Source organism: Schistocerca gregaria, chromosome 4, assembly GCF_023897955.1.
Source record: "Schistocerca gregaria isolate iqSchGreg1 chromosome 4, iqSchGreg1.2, whole genome shotgun sequence".
Lineage (NCBI taxonomy): Eukaryota > Metazoa > Arthropoda > Insecta > Orthoptera > Acrididae > Schistocerca > Schistocerca gregaria.
In genome coordinates, this window is record NC_064923.1 from 71,778,673 (window position 1) to 71,793,177 (window position 14,505).

The 14,505-nt window shown below is 38.5% G+C and overlaps 1 protein-coding gene across 1 annotated transcript in view; it reads right to left on the reverse strand.

Moving 5' to 3' along the window:
• The window catches only part of LOC126267596 (Down syndrome cell adhesion molecule-like protein Dscam2), a 222,942-nt gene that overhangs the window by 152,263 nt on the left and 56,174 nt on the right, over window positions 1-14,505 (reverse strand). Inside the window, exon 4 of the mRNA XM_049972898.1 lies at window positions 588-759. Coding sequence (XP_049828855.1) covers window positions 588-759 — 172 coding nt within the window. The remainder of the gene's footprint in view (window positions 1-587; window positions 760-14,505) is intronic.

A 14,505-nucleotide genomic window follows, 5' to 3' on the forward strand; every position in this document is an offset into this window, starting at 1 on the left:
CCAGAAGCTACTCAGCTGCACCCAGACAGTGGTGATGCGTAGTGTCTCTGTAAACCAACCATTTATCTGTTGACTCAAAAAATGACATTGTCCAGTGTTTTTTTAATTTCTCTGATTTCGCTACCAGTTTGAAATTTCTGATTTCCAGAACTTGTGGCAACCCTGTCTGTCACTTCATGCTTCATCATTTCTGTCACTTCATGCGTCATCATTTAGATGTGTTTGACTACAACAAAAGTATCTGCAGTATCTAACCACTGTGTCATTAGATAGTGAATTGTTGCTATAAACTTCCACCAACTCAGAATGGATTGCTGCAGCATTGTTTCCCTTAAAATGCAGAAAATGAATTTCTATGTGATACTCGATTTTATCAAAGGGCTGTGCCATTTTATGGTAGTGGTGGCAAGTTCCTATTGGACCAAACTGCTGAGGTCATCGGTCCAAGTGCCATTTTGTAGCAGGGTTGCAGATATGTAATTGTAAACAAACAAACAAAAAATAACTCCATACTTTAATTTTGAGGTGATAATTGAAACTTTATATCTTTTCTTCTTTGATTTTTTAATTTTTCATATACTACTCACTTGAAATTATTTGTTTGGAAGGTGTCATCTTGGTATAATGATTGTGGCCTGTCTGATTCTCTTTTCCACAGTATTGTGGGTTTTGGTGAACCATCAGCATCACAGGGTACAATTACAGAGTCTCCCATCAGAACACTAACATCTGCTGGTTCGTGTAACCAGGATGGAGGAACTGTAACATTGAAAACATTAAAAAAAATCAAAGGAAAACATCTGTATTCAGGCAATGTTTTATACAGAAATTTTTACAAATACAGACATTCAAAGTTAAGAATACTAAATAATAAGATGAGAAAGGGTTACCACTCAAAAATTCCATTATAATCTCTCACAGACACTCCAATGCACCAACAGAAACAATGACTTGTCAGCCTGAGCAATATCTCTTAAACAACCAGTGTCTTTGTGGCTTCAGGTGGAAGCATTTAAGTGTGTGTGTGTGTCTTTCTTCATTTTTGTTTATTTATGCAGATACTTTTTTAAAGCCTCTGATATGTGGAATTAACTAAATAATATGTTGAAATGTTACTAAGAAAAATCATTTTGTATAGAAGGTGACAAATAGTTATGCATATGATGTTTCAGAGACTGCAGGAAAGAAATTAGCAACATAACCTGAAAATAAACACATTACTCTCATATGTTTTCTTACAAGAATTTTAATCTCTGTTCTCCATGGCATGATCCACCGACACACCATTGAGATTAGTAAATGCTGGGGGATTAAGAGCAACACTGTCACAAGTAGCTTGACACTTCTGTACTTGTATGCTGTAGAATTCTTCTGTTATGGTTTCCCAAAGTTCAACTGAATTAGGTATGTGATGTTGATATTCTTTTAAGAACTGGTATGGCATAATGTGGCAGTGCTCCATCTTGCTGCCACAACAGGCCACTAAAGGCTGGTCATGCAGATGGTAAAGGATGCCTTTGAGATTTTGGCTTTCCAGAGCTCCCTTTGCATGCCAAGACTTTGAGCAGCTTTTGAAGTGTCACATCATCTTAAATTTCAACAGTTTGCAGTGTCCCTATTCTTAACACACATCTGACAAAGAGGCACTGCCGTTTTGTCAGATCTGCTAGTAGAAATTTATTACAGAGTATTAGCAGTAGTGTTCATATTGATTGTGCATAATCAGTTTGCTGCTACTGGGGGGGGGGGGGGGGGGGGGGGGAATGTATGATTTTGTTATAGTCTCTGAGAGTGTCCTGGGGAATTATTATACATAATTTATTTCTTCACTAACTCTCACAGATGGTAGCTAGGAGTTCATTTACCACAGGCAACGATGTGTCCCATCATTTTGACTGTTGTTGTTGTGGTCTTCAGTCCTGAGACTGGTTTGATGTAGCTCTTCTCTACTCTCATGCTTTGTAAAAATATTAGAAACTATTATGAAAGATAGGCTAATGAATTATTTAAATAAATACAACTTACTGTCTGGTGACCAGTTTGGATTTCGATCAGGGAAAAGCACAGAATCAGCAACAGCACACCTCACAAATCACATTCTAGAAGCATTAGATAAAGGGAACTACACAACAGGTATATTTCTTGATCTAACTAAAGCGTTTGATACAGTAGACCACAACATATTGTTAAATAAGTTAGATGAACTGGGAATAAGGGGACTTGTGAAAAAGTGGTTCCAGTCATATCTAAAAAATAGAAGACAGATAACTGAAATCTCACATATTTCAAGTCACTCAAACTATATTGTAAAGTATACTTCAGACCCAAATTATGTAAATATAGGTATCCCACAGGGTAGTGTCCTTGGCCCAATACTATTCCTCATTTACATAAATGACTTCCCACAGAGCATCAAGCATGGACAAACAATATTGTTTGCAGATGACTCAAATGTACTAATCAATGACAAATCACCAGATGCACTGAAAGAAAAAGCCGAACAAACACTAAACAGTGTACGTGAGTGGGCATCCAATAATAAACTAACACTAAATTTAAAAAAAACAAATGCTGTAAACTTCTATGTCTGCAAAAAACCACACTATAACAACTTTAAGTTAAACGATGAAACTATAGAATGTGTAGACTACACAAAATTTCTTGGTATGCATGTTGATAATCAGTTAAAGTGGGAGGAACATATTAAAATACTTAGTAACAGAATCGCTACAGCATGCTATGCTCTCAGAATTCTGACTGCAGTGTGTGATACTACATGTGTCAGATCTGTATATTTTTCTTATATCCACTCTGTTATTACCTATGGAATAATATTTTGGGGAATCAACAGTAAAAATATTCAAATAGTTTTCAAATTACAGAAAAGAGCAATTCGTATAATAACCAAGAATGGCAGTAGGGCTCACTGCCTTGAACATTTCCAAAAGCTGGAAATCCTAACTGTCCCCTGTGAATACATTTTTCAAAGTATTATGTATGTAAAGAAAAATTTTGAATGCTATGTTAAAAATTCTTTAGTACACAGCTATGGAACCAGAAACCAATACAATCTGCATCTAGAGAGAAAAAATAAAGTTAAAACGCAGCAGAGCTTGTTGTACAATGCTGTTAAATTGTATAATAAATTACCCCAAAATATAAAAGATATTGACACAATTGGACAGTTCAAAACAAAACTAAAAAAATTTTTATTAAATAAAAGTTATTATGCAGTAACGGACTATCTGAATTAAAACATGTAGTGAAATTAAAGTAGCCTGCATTGTAATACATGAGGAAATAATTAAAATATGAAATCCAAAATTTTACAGTACTATAAGAAAATTACATAAGGATATAAAACTAACGTAACATACTTTAAAAATTTGTGTAAATATTAATTTTATGTGCATAATTTGTAGGTATATTGTATTGTATATGATTTTGCTGATGAAATCCACACAATGTAAATTGTTACATGGATTAATAAAGAAATCTAATCAAAATCAAACCCTATCCTGTGCAAGTTTCCTCATCTTCCAGCACCTACTGCAACCTACATCCTTCGGAATCTGCTTAGTGTATTCATCTCTTGGTCTCCCTCTACGATTTTTTCCCTCCACGCTGCCCTCCAATGCTAAATTTGTAATCCCTTGATGCCTCAGAACATGTCCTACCAACCGGTCCCTTGTTCTAGTCAAGTTGTGCCACAAACTCCTCTTCTCCCCAATTCTATTCAATACCTCCTCATTAGTTATGTGATCTACCCATCTAATCTTCAGCATTCTTCTGTAGCACCACATTTTGAAAGTTTCTGTTCTCTACCTGTCCAACTATTTATTGTCCACATTTCACTTCCATACATGGCTACACTCCATACAAATACTTTCAGAAACGAATTCCTGACACTTAAATCTATACTCTATGTTAACAAATTTCTCTTGTCCCCAAAGGTCTCTCTAATTTTCCTGTAGGCAATATCTATCTTACCCCTAGTGAGATAAGCCTTTACATCCTTACATTTGTTCTCTAGCCATACCTGCTTAGCCATTTTGCACTTCCTGTCGATCTCATTTTTGAGACGTTCGTATTCCTTTTTGTCTGCTTCACTTACTGCATTTTTGTATTTTCTCCTGTCATCAATTAAATTCAGTATCTCTTCTGTTACCCAAGGATCTCTACTAGCCCTCGTCTTTTTACCAACTTGATCCTCTGCTGCCTTCACTATTTCATTCCTCAAAGCTGCCCATTCTTCTACTACTGTATATGTTCCCCCCATTTCTGTCAATTGTTGCCTTATGCTCTCCCTGAAACTCTGCACAACCTCTGGTTTAGTCAGTTTATCCAGGTCCCATCTCCTTAAATTCCCACCTTTTTGCAGTTTCTTCAATTTTAATCTGCAGTTCATAACCAATAAATTGTGGTCAGAGTCTACATCTGTCCCTGGGAATGACATACAATTTAAAACCTGGTTCCTAAATCTCTGTCTTATCATTATATAATCTATCTGATACCTTTTAGTATCTCCAGGGTTCTTCCATGTATATAACCTTCTTTTGTGATTCTTGAACCAAGTGTTAGCTATGATTAAGTTATGCTCTGTGCAAAACTCTAACAGATGGCTTCCTCTTTCATTTCTTACCCCCAATCCATATTCACCTACTATGTTTCCTTCTCTCCCTTTTCCTACACTTGAATTCCAGTCACCCATGACTATTAAATTTTCGTCTCCCTTCACTATCTGAATAATTTCTTTTATCTCATCATACATTTCATCAATTTCTTCATCATCTGCAGAGCTCGTTGGCATATAAACTTGTACTACTGTAGTAGGCATGGGCTTCGTGTCTATCTTGGCCACAATAATGCATTCACTATGCTGTTTGTAGTAGCTTACCTGCACTCCTAATTTTTAAATTCATTATTAAACCTACTCCTGCATTACCCCTATTTGATTTTGTATTTATAACCCTCTATTCACCTGACCAAAAGTCTTGTTCCTACTGCCACCGAACTTCACTAATTCCCACTATATCTAACTTTAACCTATCCATTTCCCTTTTTAAATTTTCTAACCTACCTGCCCGATTAAGGGATCTGACATTCCACTCTCCGATCCGTAGAATGCCAGTTTTCTTTCTCCTGATAACGGCATCCTCTTGGGTAATCCCCGACCGGAGATCCGAATGGGGGACTATTTTACCTCCGGAATATTTTACCCAAGAGGACGCCATCATCATTTAATCATACAGTAAAGCTGCATGTCCTCGGGAAAAATTACGGCTGTAGTTTCCCCTTGCTTTCAGCCGTTCGCAGTACCAGCACAGCAAGGCCGGTTTGGTTATTGTCACAAAGCCAGATCAGTCAGTCATCCAGACTGTTTCCCCTGCAACTACTGAAAAGGCTGCTGCCCCTCTTCAGGAACCACAAGTTTGTCTGGCCTCTCAACAGATACCCCTCCGTTGTGGTTGCACCTACGCTACGCCCATCTGTGTCACTGAGGCACGCAAGCCTCCCCACCAGCGGCAAGGTCCATGGTTCATGGGTACCTAGCCATTTTGACTATTTGAAAATATATTTCAAACGTAATTGTTGGGTTCAAATTACTGATGATGTAAATAAAATAGAAAGAAACTTCCACATGGGAAAAATATATTAAAAACAAAGATTTCAAGACTTACCAAGCGGGAAAGCGCCGGCAGACAGGCACATGAACAAAACACACAAACACACACACAGAATTACTAGCTTTCGCAACCGATGGTTGCTTCTTCAGGAAGGAGAGGGAAAGACGAAAGGATGTGGGTTTTAAGGGAGAGGGTAAGGAGTCATTCCAATCCCGGGAGCGGAAAGACTTCCCTTAGGGGAAAAAAAGGACAGGTGTACACTCGCACATACACACATATCCATCCGCACATACACAGATTGGTGTCTGTGTATATGAACATTCATGTCTGGTGGCTGATGGGAAGATCATTGGTATAGATGTTAAATAATATTGGAGCCAAGACACTACCCTGTGCAAGTCCATTTTTCTGTGTCCTCCATCGGCTGTTTTTAGATTGTAAGGTTACATAGTAGCGTCTGTTCTGTAGCATGCATTTCACTAACATAGAAAGGGTGTAGTCCTTAGTGACATTATACACTTTCTGTGTAAGCATCTTATGGTTAACTGTGTCATATGCAGCACTGAGATCCAGGAATGCGACCCCAGTTACTTTGTCCACATAATCGGCTATGCGTTTGAGGATCATTCGCTCCAGCACTTTAAATAAATGACAAAGCAGTGAGACAGGCCGAAAATTTTTAACTTCAGCTGGGTCTTTCCCTGGTTTTAGTAACACATAAGCATAAGCATAGAGACTATCATACCCTATGTTTTCTCTGTTGTCTTGTCAATCATTGCACAACCTCTTATTCATCTTCAGTGTGGTAGGATCTGAGCACCACAGTAGAAATACTCATCATCACAAAGAAAAATTCTCTCTTTATCTCATCCGTAACACAGCCATCTTCTCAAAATCATTTTCTGTATCATGAAACTGATTTTGAAACAATCTTCCTCAAAATATCAGACACGTTAAATTCCTTTAAAACTTTAAAACACAGCTAATGATCCAAATTCAATCACAATAGCTTTCTCTTTCATATACTGTGCTTGTCTGCACATCACTGTAACCAAAAATCAGTAATAACCCGAGCTTTCATCCACAGTTTAGGAATTTGCATTGTTGTAATACAGTGATTCATTAGCTCTAGGATCCATGTTTGTACTCCCGGTCCAAAATGTTGAAGTTGCTCAGGTCTCAGATCATCGAGGCCAGCGGCCTTATTGTTTTTCAAATCGTTGATGGCATCTTGTAGCTCCTGAATGAAGAACGGGCGAGCTAGGAAGCTAATCTCCTCGTTCAGTTTTCTTTTAATTTTGCCATTCCTGATCTTCCTTTTAGTTTTTCCGTTCATAAGTAGTTGGTGAGCTATCTGATCAGGTGTAACTTCACTGTAATTTGGTTGTGGTTCTCTTGGGTCGTTGCTGAGACTTTTGACCAGTTTCCATGCCTTCCTACTGCTGTGCTTCATGTCCGTCTCTTGTAGGAGGTTACACCACTTTTCCTTTCTCGCTTCGGATATACCAGACATCAGTTCCTCACCTGCCTAGATCGTTTCCTCTGAGAAGGGGTCCTTATTGTACAGTTCTTCATACTTTTTCAGAGCTTCCTTGCTGCTACCATTGAGTCCAGTGATATACTGGGTGCGGCACCCTCTAGGTATGCGTCGTCGAGAGATTTTCTTCACAAGGTCTATAAAAGTTTCATATGATTGTATCTCTGGTTTAATTTCAAAGATCTCCTTATCAAGGTCCTCTGTGAAAAGTTCCCAATGAGCTTTTTTGAAATTGAAGAGTCTTTTGAAGGGCATTACATCTGATTTGATTACTGCAGTAATGCAGCAAGTTATTGGTCTGTGTTGCGATCTTGGGATTGGGTCCTCGATTTGCTTTACAGTTTGCAGGGATACCTTTTCGGAGACAAAGATGTTATCTGGATTATATCCTCATTTCCATCTTCCGCTGTTAAATGATGCAGGCAACTTTGGGTCATGTATCAATTTCAGTTTAGCCTGGTCTGCCCAGATCTCCAGCATTTCACCATCGTCATTTGTCTCTTTATAACCCCATGCGAGACCGTGACAGTTAAAATCTCCTACTACAACTTTAATGTTTTTTGAACGGAAATTTCCAGGCTCCGTAAATTTGAACCTTGCACTGGGTGGTTTGTACACGGATGTTACAGTACATGAATGTAGCTCAATTGTTAAAATTTCTATATTTTCTTCGCAGGTCAGAGCACAGGAGCATATGTCTAAGTTCGGTTTCACAAATATAGCACTTCGTGTGGTCTCTCAAGAACTAATTTCATGCCCTGTATTTTTGGTCTATGGTTAGTTGGTGCCCTGTGTGTTTCTTGTAACACTAAAACATCACAGTTGTTTCGTTTGCACATGTCAGATAATAAAATTTCTTTATTTACAGATAAGCCTTCAATATTGCAGGAAGTTGTCACTAGTGATGGTCTTGATAAAGGCCTTTTTTGAGTCTCTTCGGAGAGTTGTTTTGTCATCTTTGGTTTTATAACAATAATAAAGGGTATTAGGAATAACAGTAATATCATTAGTCTAACACATTTGAAGCCATGTTTAGCATCATCAGAAATGGAAGGGATAATGAAAGAGGAAACGCTTAAAATTACAGTGGCAGTAGCTTTTAAGAAAGAACAGAATTATAATAAAGGACTCTAGACAAGTGGGAAAAAAAGTGTTGGGGGACTGATTTTTGATTACAGTGATGTGCAGACAAGCACAGTATATGAAAGAGAAAGCTATTGTGATTGAATTTGGATCATTAGCTGTGTTAAAGTTTTAAAGGAATTTAACGTGTCTGATATTTTGAGGAAGATTGTTTCAAAATCAGTTTCATGATACAGAAAATGATTTTGAGAAGATGGCTGTGTTACGGATGAGATAAAGAGAGAATTTTTCTTTGTGATGATGAGTATTTCTACTGTGGTGCTCAGATCCTACCACACTGAAGATGAATAAGAGGTTGTGCAATGATTGACAAGACAACAGGGAAAACACAGGGTATGATAGTCTCTATGCTTATCAGCACATAGTGATGATAACTGTTCATGGGCAACTGCTTCCAGGTTGTTGGGAAGATGATGGAGGTCAGAGAATGATTAAAAATGCCCATGACCCAAAGCTGCCAAACAGTTTTGTGCAACTGACTTCTGGCTATAGGCTGCAGATATTTTTCTTTTTTGTTTGTGCCATCCACTGATTCTTTAAGGGAACAGGTGGTTTGTGCCCTTGTGCACTAGTTTAGTAAAGATGTTGGCATGGCAAAATACTGGTTTAGATCCTCAACAGGAGCTAAAAGGAAGGAAGGAAGATAGGATTTAAAGTCCCATCACATTGAGGTCATTAGAAACAGAGCACAAGCTCAAAATGATTCAAGGATGGGGAAAGAAACTGGCCATGTCCTTTGAAAGGAAGCATCCTGGCATTTGCCTGGAGAAATTTATAGAAATCATGGAAAATCTAAATATGGATGGTCTGCTGTGGATTTGAACTCAAATGCAAGTTCATTGCGCTAACCACTGCACCATCCACTCAATCAGTGGGAACTAGAGGTTCAGCTGTAGATTTCAGTTTGCCTATTCTTAGGCCTCTTAAATTTTCCACAAGGTGGCAGAACCTTGAAAGTCCTCAGCTAATGAGGGTGCATACCTGAGTTTTCCATTTCTCACACACTGACTAACTCGGTTGTGTAGTTGCTAGTAGGGACATGATTGACAGGGGTTGGGTGCCATTTATATGTCCTGCATGCTCCATCTTTGAGACTTGTAAGGTGTTTAAGGTGATATGCAAGCCATGGTGTTGGTTTCCCTTCACTCTAAAAATTTTTAGATGAGTGTGTTTATTGTATAAATTATTTAGTCTCTCAGTCAAATTACATATTTCATCATTTATGTCAAAATTATTTACTACAGTTGACTGCAAAGAAATATTATAGGTGTCAGCTGTAATCTCAGACACATTCATACACTTAAAATCCGTAAAAGTTGCCACTTGTAGTTTTTTCTTTGAAAGTGACAGTGAGCGTGTCATGAATTTTACATCATGGGACAGACAAGCCAGGTGCAGAGTTCTGTTCAGTGCAAATTACTCTGTTTGGATATTTGGTTGAAAATATACCAATAAAGATATGAGTGTCTGCTGAATGGTGAGTTGGAGTATGTGGAAGTAGCGTAAAGTTTAAGCAACAGAAAAGTATACATCTGAATTTTAAAATGGAGGGACTGTTGCTTAAAAAATTTATGTTCATATCCAGCTAAAATTATGTGTTCATACAAAGATTGAAGGCCTGGTAGTGTGGATTCAAAGCTAGAGAGCTGACCAGCTCTTGGTGGCTTGCTTGTTGCACAGATAAGATACTTTCTGTTGATACTTATTTTTTTTTTTTTAGAAATTATGAGTGTTATGCATTATGTATTTCAGAGTAAATCAGCATTTGCAATTCAGTTGCTCCAGAACATGCTATAGATAACATAACGAGTTACATTTAGTTTCACCTTTTGAAAGGAATGTACATTGTCTTTATTTATCACAAATCATTTTCCAGTTTGTTAGCGATGAGAATTTTAAAAAAATTAAGGAAGTTACTAACTTTTAACTGAGGTTCTTCTGTTGCCTTAACAGAAATTAACTTGGCTACTTATCACATATGTTCTTAAATGGAATTAATAATACTTTTCACTGAACAGGGCCAGAAACTAAAAGAGAATTAGTAGGTTTATTTTAAAGTTCTTTGTTTAGTGTTCTGTAAGACATTGCACCACCTACTATGCATCCCCAATGTGAATGCTGGTCTTAAACATGGAATGCTTCAGCTGATGTTTGTAAGCAGCTGGAAATTGCCCTGGCTTCTATCAAATGATAAGAAAACTACAATTGGGTGTAATGAGAGGACTCCCATGAGTCCTGTGCCAGAAATACCATAGATTCGTCAAGTACTATCTTCTCTTACAGATCCTGTACCCTCTACAGGAAGTACGAGATCTATTATGACTCATACACTTCAACTGTGGGTGGCGTTTCAGTAGTAGAGCTAGGTGCCCTATACAAGAGAGACTGGGACCAGAGAGAACTCAGGGTGTTATATTCATCACCCTAAACAATAAGTTTGAGGTGCTGTCTTCCACCGAAACTAAAACTGAGTCAAGGTGACTCACCTCATCTTTTGGAAAACCTGCTCTGTCAAATCTCACAACAAGGCAAATGCAAAAGGGCAGATGTCTATTAATTGTCAGCAGTTCAAATGGTACTCTTAGGGAATGGTACTCCTAGGGAAATGGCAGGAAGGGGTTTGCAGGAACACAAGGAGTACTCAGTGTATATGCCTGGGGACTTTATTCACCATATTGAAGAGGCCATTCCAGCAGAAATTTAGGGATCGGGGTACAACCAACCACAGATGGAAATGCATGTTGGAACAAACAATGCTGTCTGGGTTCTGAGGTCATACTTGGTTCATGCCAGTGGCTGCCAGAGAAGACCAAGAAAACTAGTGTACAGCATTGTCTGCAGCACAGATGGGGGACATATAGTTCTGAGACAAGTGAAAGGACTGAACCAGAGACTATGAAGGTTCTATGAAAAGCTAGACTGCAACAGCCTGTACTTGCACCATGTCTGAGAACTGTGGGCTCCTCAAAGTGGGTCAGGTGTGTACTACACAACAGTAGCTGCTATGCAGGCAGCATACTGTGTGAGGGGCAAATGTGCTGCACTGAAGTTGTCCTTTTTCATTTACTTAGAACAGATCATTCAGAGGCGCAACTCATAACAGAAATATATTGGATAGAAGAGCAACAAATAGGTTGACCTCTTTGAGAGTCTCCACATTGAAACTGGTATTAGTGACCATAAGGCAATCATAAAAACAATGATTATAAAAACACAAAGGGTAACTAAAACATAGAGTTAGATGTTCAGCAAACTAGATAAAGAGGTAGGTGTGTCACATCTCAATAAGGAACATGAAACATTCAGCTTTCAAGAAAAAAAAGTAGGAGAACTGTAGCTTAGGTGTATAGCAGTAGTTAACCACATTATAGATACATATGTAGTAGAACAATTCATGATGGAAGGGTCCCTCAATAGTATACTGTCACTGTTCAAAAAGTACTAAGGAAACAAAGTCTACTGCATAATACGTGTAAAACAAAGCATAGGACTATAGATAGGGGGATGCTGAATGAAATGTGTTTGGCTATCAAGAGGGCAAGGCTTAAAGACTTCAACAATTACCATGGTTGAATATTATCAAAGGATCTCTCACAAAACCCAAAGAAATTTTAGCAATATGTAAGGGCTGTTAGTGGTACCAAAGTTAACGTCAATGCTGGGTGTGACAAGAACTGAAACTGAGGGCAGCAAAGTAAAAGCAGAAATGCTGAACTTCATTTTCAAATATTTGTATACAAAGGAGCTCCCAGGAGTATTGCGCCAATTTCACTGTCACACCACTGCAAAGTGGAGTCACTGATGTTGAGAAAGAGCTGAAATTACTAAAACGAACAAAACTTCAGGGCCTTACAGAATTACTATCAGATTATACACAAAATCTGCATCTGAGTTAGTTTCTTTTTAAACAATATCTATTGTTGAGACCTCATACAAAAAGCTGCCCAGCACTTAGGAGATAGTGCAAATCACACCTATCTGCAAGAAGGGCAGCAGAAATACCCCACTGAATATCCTTGACATCAATTTGTCACAGAATCTTAGAACATCTTCAGAGCTCAAATGTAATGAGGTACCTCAAACAAATTGGCCTCTCCATGTCAACCAGGATAGAATTTGAAAATATCAACTATGTGAAACAGAGCTCACATCTTTCTCATATTAAATCCTGAAAGCCCAAGGCAGTCAGGTAGGTGCAGCCTTTCTTATTTTCTGAAACACATTTACATCAGTACTACACCTATGAATATTATTGAAGGTATGATTGTTTGGGGCATAAAGTGATATTTGTGACTGGACTGAGTATTTCTTGGTAGGGAAGATATAGAATGTCATCTGGGATGGGGGGGCATAAACAAATGTAGAACAAATTTCAGGTATCCCCAAGGGAAATGTGTTGTGACCCTCATTGCAAAAATCTGTTTGTACAAACTGGTTTCCCATGACATATCCCACATAACCCCAATCCTCCCACCACCACCAAGAAAGAGCTACAAAGGAGCACCACCTTCATCACCCAATATCACCCTGAATTGGAATTGCTGAACCACATCATTTGTCAGGGCTTTAATTATATATCATCATACCCTGAAATTAGGGATATCATACTCAGATGCTTCCCAGCCCTCCTAAAGTGTTGTCCCATTGCCCACCCAACCTCCACAACATCCTAGTTCATATCTATACCACCCTCAATCCCAGGGATCATATCCCTGTGGAAGACTCAGAAGCAAGTCCTTACAATCCATCCATGTAGCACTTTCTGTTCCATGACCTCCTCTGTCCTGTCACTTCCTCATGATTCACTTCTCCTCATACTCATTGTGCACTGCTCTCTGGTGGCACACCCATTGGTATTTTCCCATTTTCTGCTTCTCTCCTGCCTGCTCCCCATTTTCCCCTCTCTCCTTCCCCCACAGCCTCCTGACACCATGCCTGGCAGCCCTGTCCTAAGTGCCCTGCCAGACAGTGCTGATTTCTCATCCCCCACCTGCATCCTGCTATCCCTTCATCTTCCCTGCTCCCCTGCTGCTGAACATTGCTCCCATTCAACGTGTACCTGTTGATTTCTGGCTGGAGACAGTACTCTTGTGTGTGCAAAATGTGCTTGCTTGTGTGAATGTGTGTGTGTTTTTCTTTTCTGAGGAAGGTTTTGGCCAAAAGCTTACATGCAGCAGCCTTTTCGTCATGCCTGTGTGCAGCACAAAATATCATATTTACAGTGAGTAGCTATCTTTTAAATTACAGAGTTAATATTTCAACCTGGTTTTTGCAGTGTATATTGTTTGTCTGACAAGGATTATTTTAACACAAAAGAAACTAATGTTTTAGATTATGTTACATGTGCTAATTCTGAATAAATGCCCAATAGTAAATTGAATTTTAATGCTGATTGATCCAAAGTAATATTTTTTTTAAAGAGAAAGAGGAATGATGGGACTTTGACTTTGCATACAAAGCCAATGTCAAAATTATAAAATTTTGTGAATTACTGCATGACTATAATGCAACTGGTGCTTACTTGCTTTTTAATTTTTGTGATAGCTGAGTACATTATGATCCTTGTGCTGAGCTCCATAGTCCCTCCCTTGTGCCCTATTTCTATTCATTCCCTCATTCCCGTTCCCCCATCAATTTGTTTGCAGGTTTTGGTTCAAGTTACAGTCTGACACACAGTTTTAACTTGTCACAAATTTGTTGTCCTGAAATACATACTGACTGTGAAAACAATGGCTTATCATGGTATTCTCAGAAATACTAACTGATCTACCATTCAAGACAAAATATATTTACAACATGCTAATAAGTGGTTCTCACTGTGTTTTATGTGTGCTATAAAACAGCGACATATAAAAAAATGCTTACAGGCATAATAAAAGTTATCACTGGTAGTAAGGATATTTAGAATGAACATGAAATCTCAACCTTCTGGATCTAAAGTGTTATTTCACAGCTATACCTATCAACCAAAAATCAGTAAGGCAAGTGGCAAAGTTACTTGCTTTGTATGGTATCGATGTTTATTCATGGTTGTCATCACAAATCGAGCAATGGAAGAATGAAGTTTGCATGTAACTGTGTTGTAAGCATGACAGGAACAGTTGCGTGGTTGCCTCTACCAAAACCACGGTGGGACTGAATGGGAGTGGCCCGCGAACAAACAAGATGGACGAACAGGAATGGAAGGACAAGCATGAC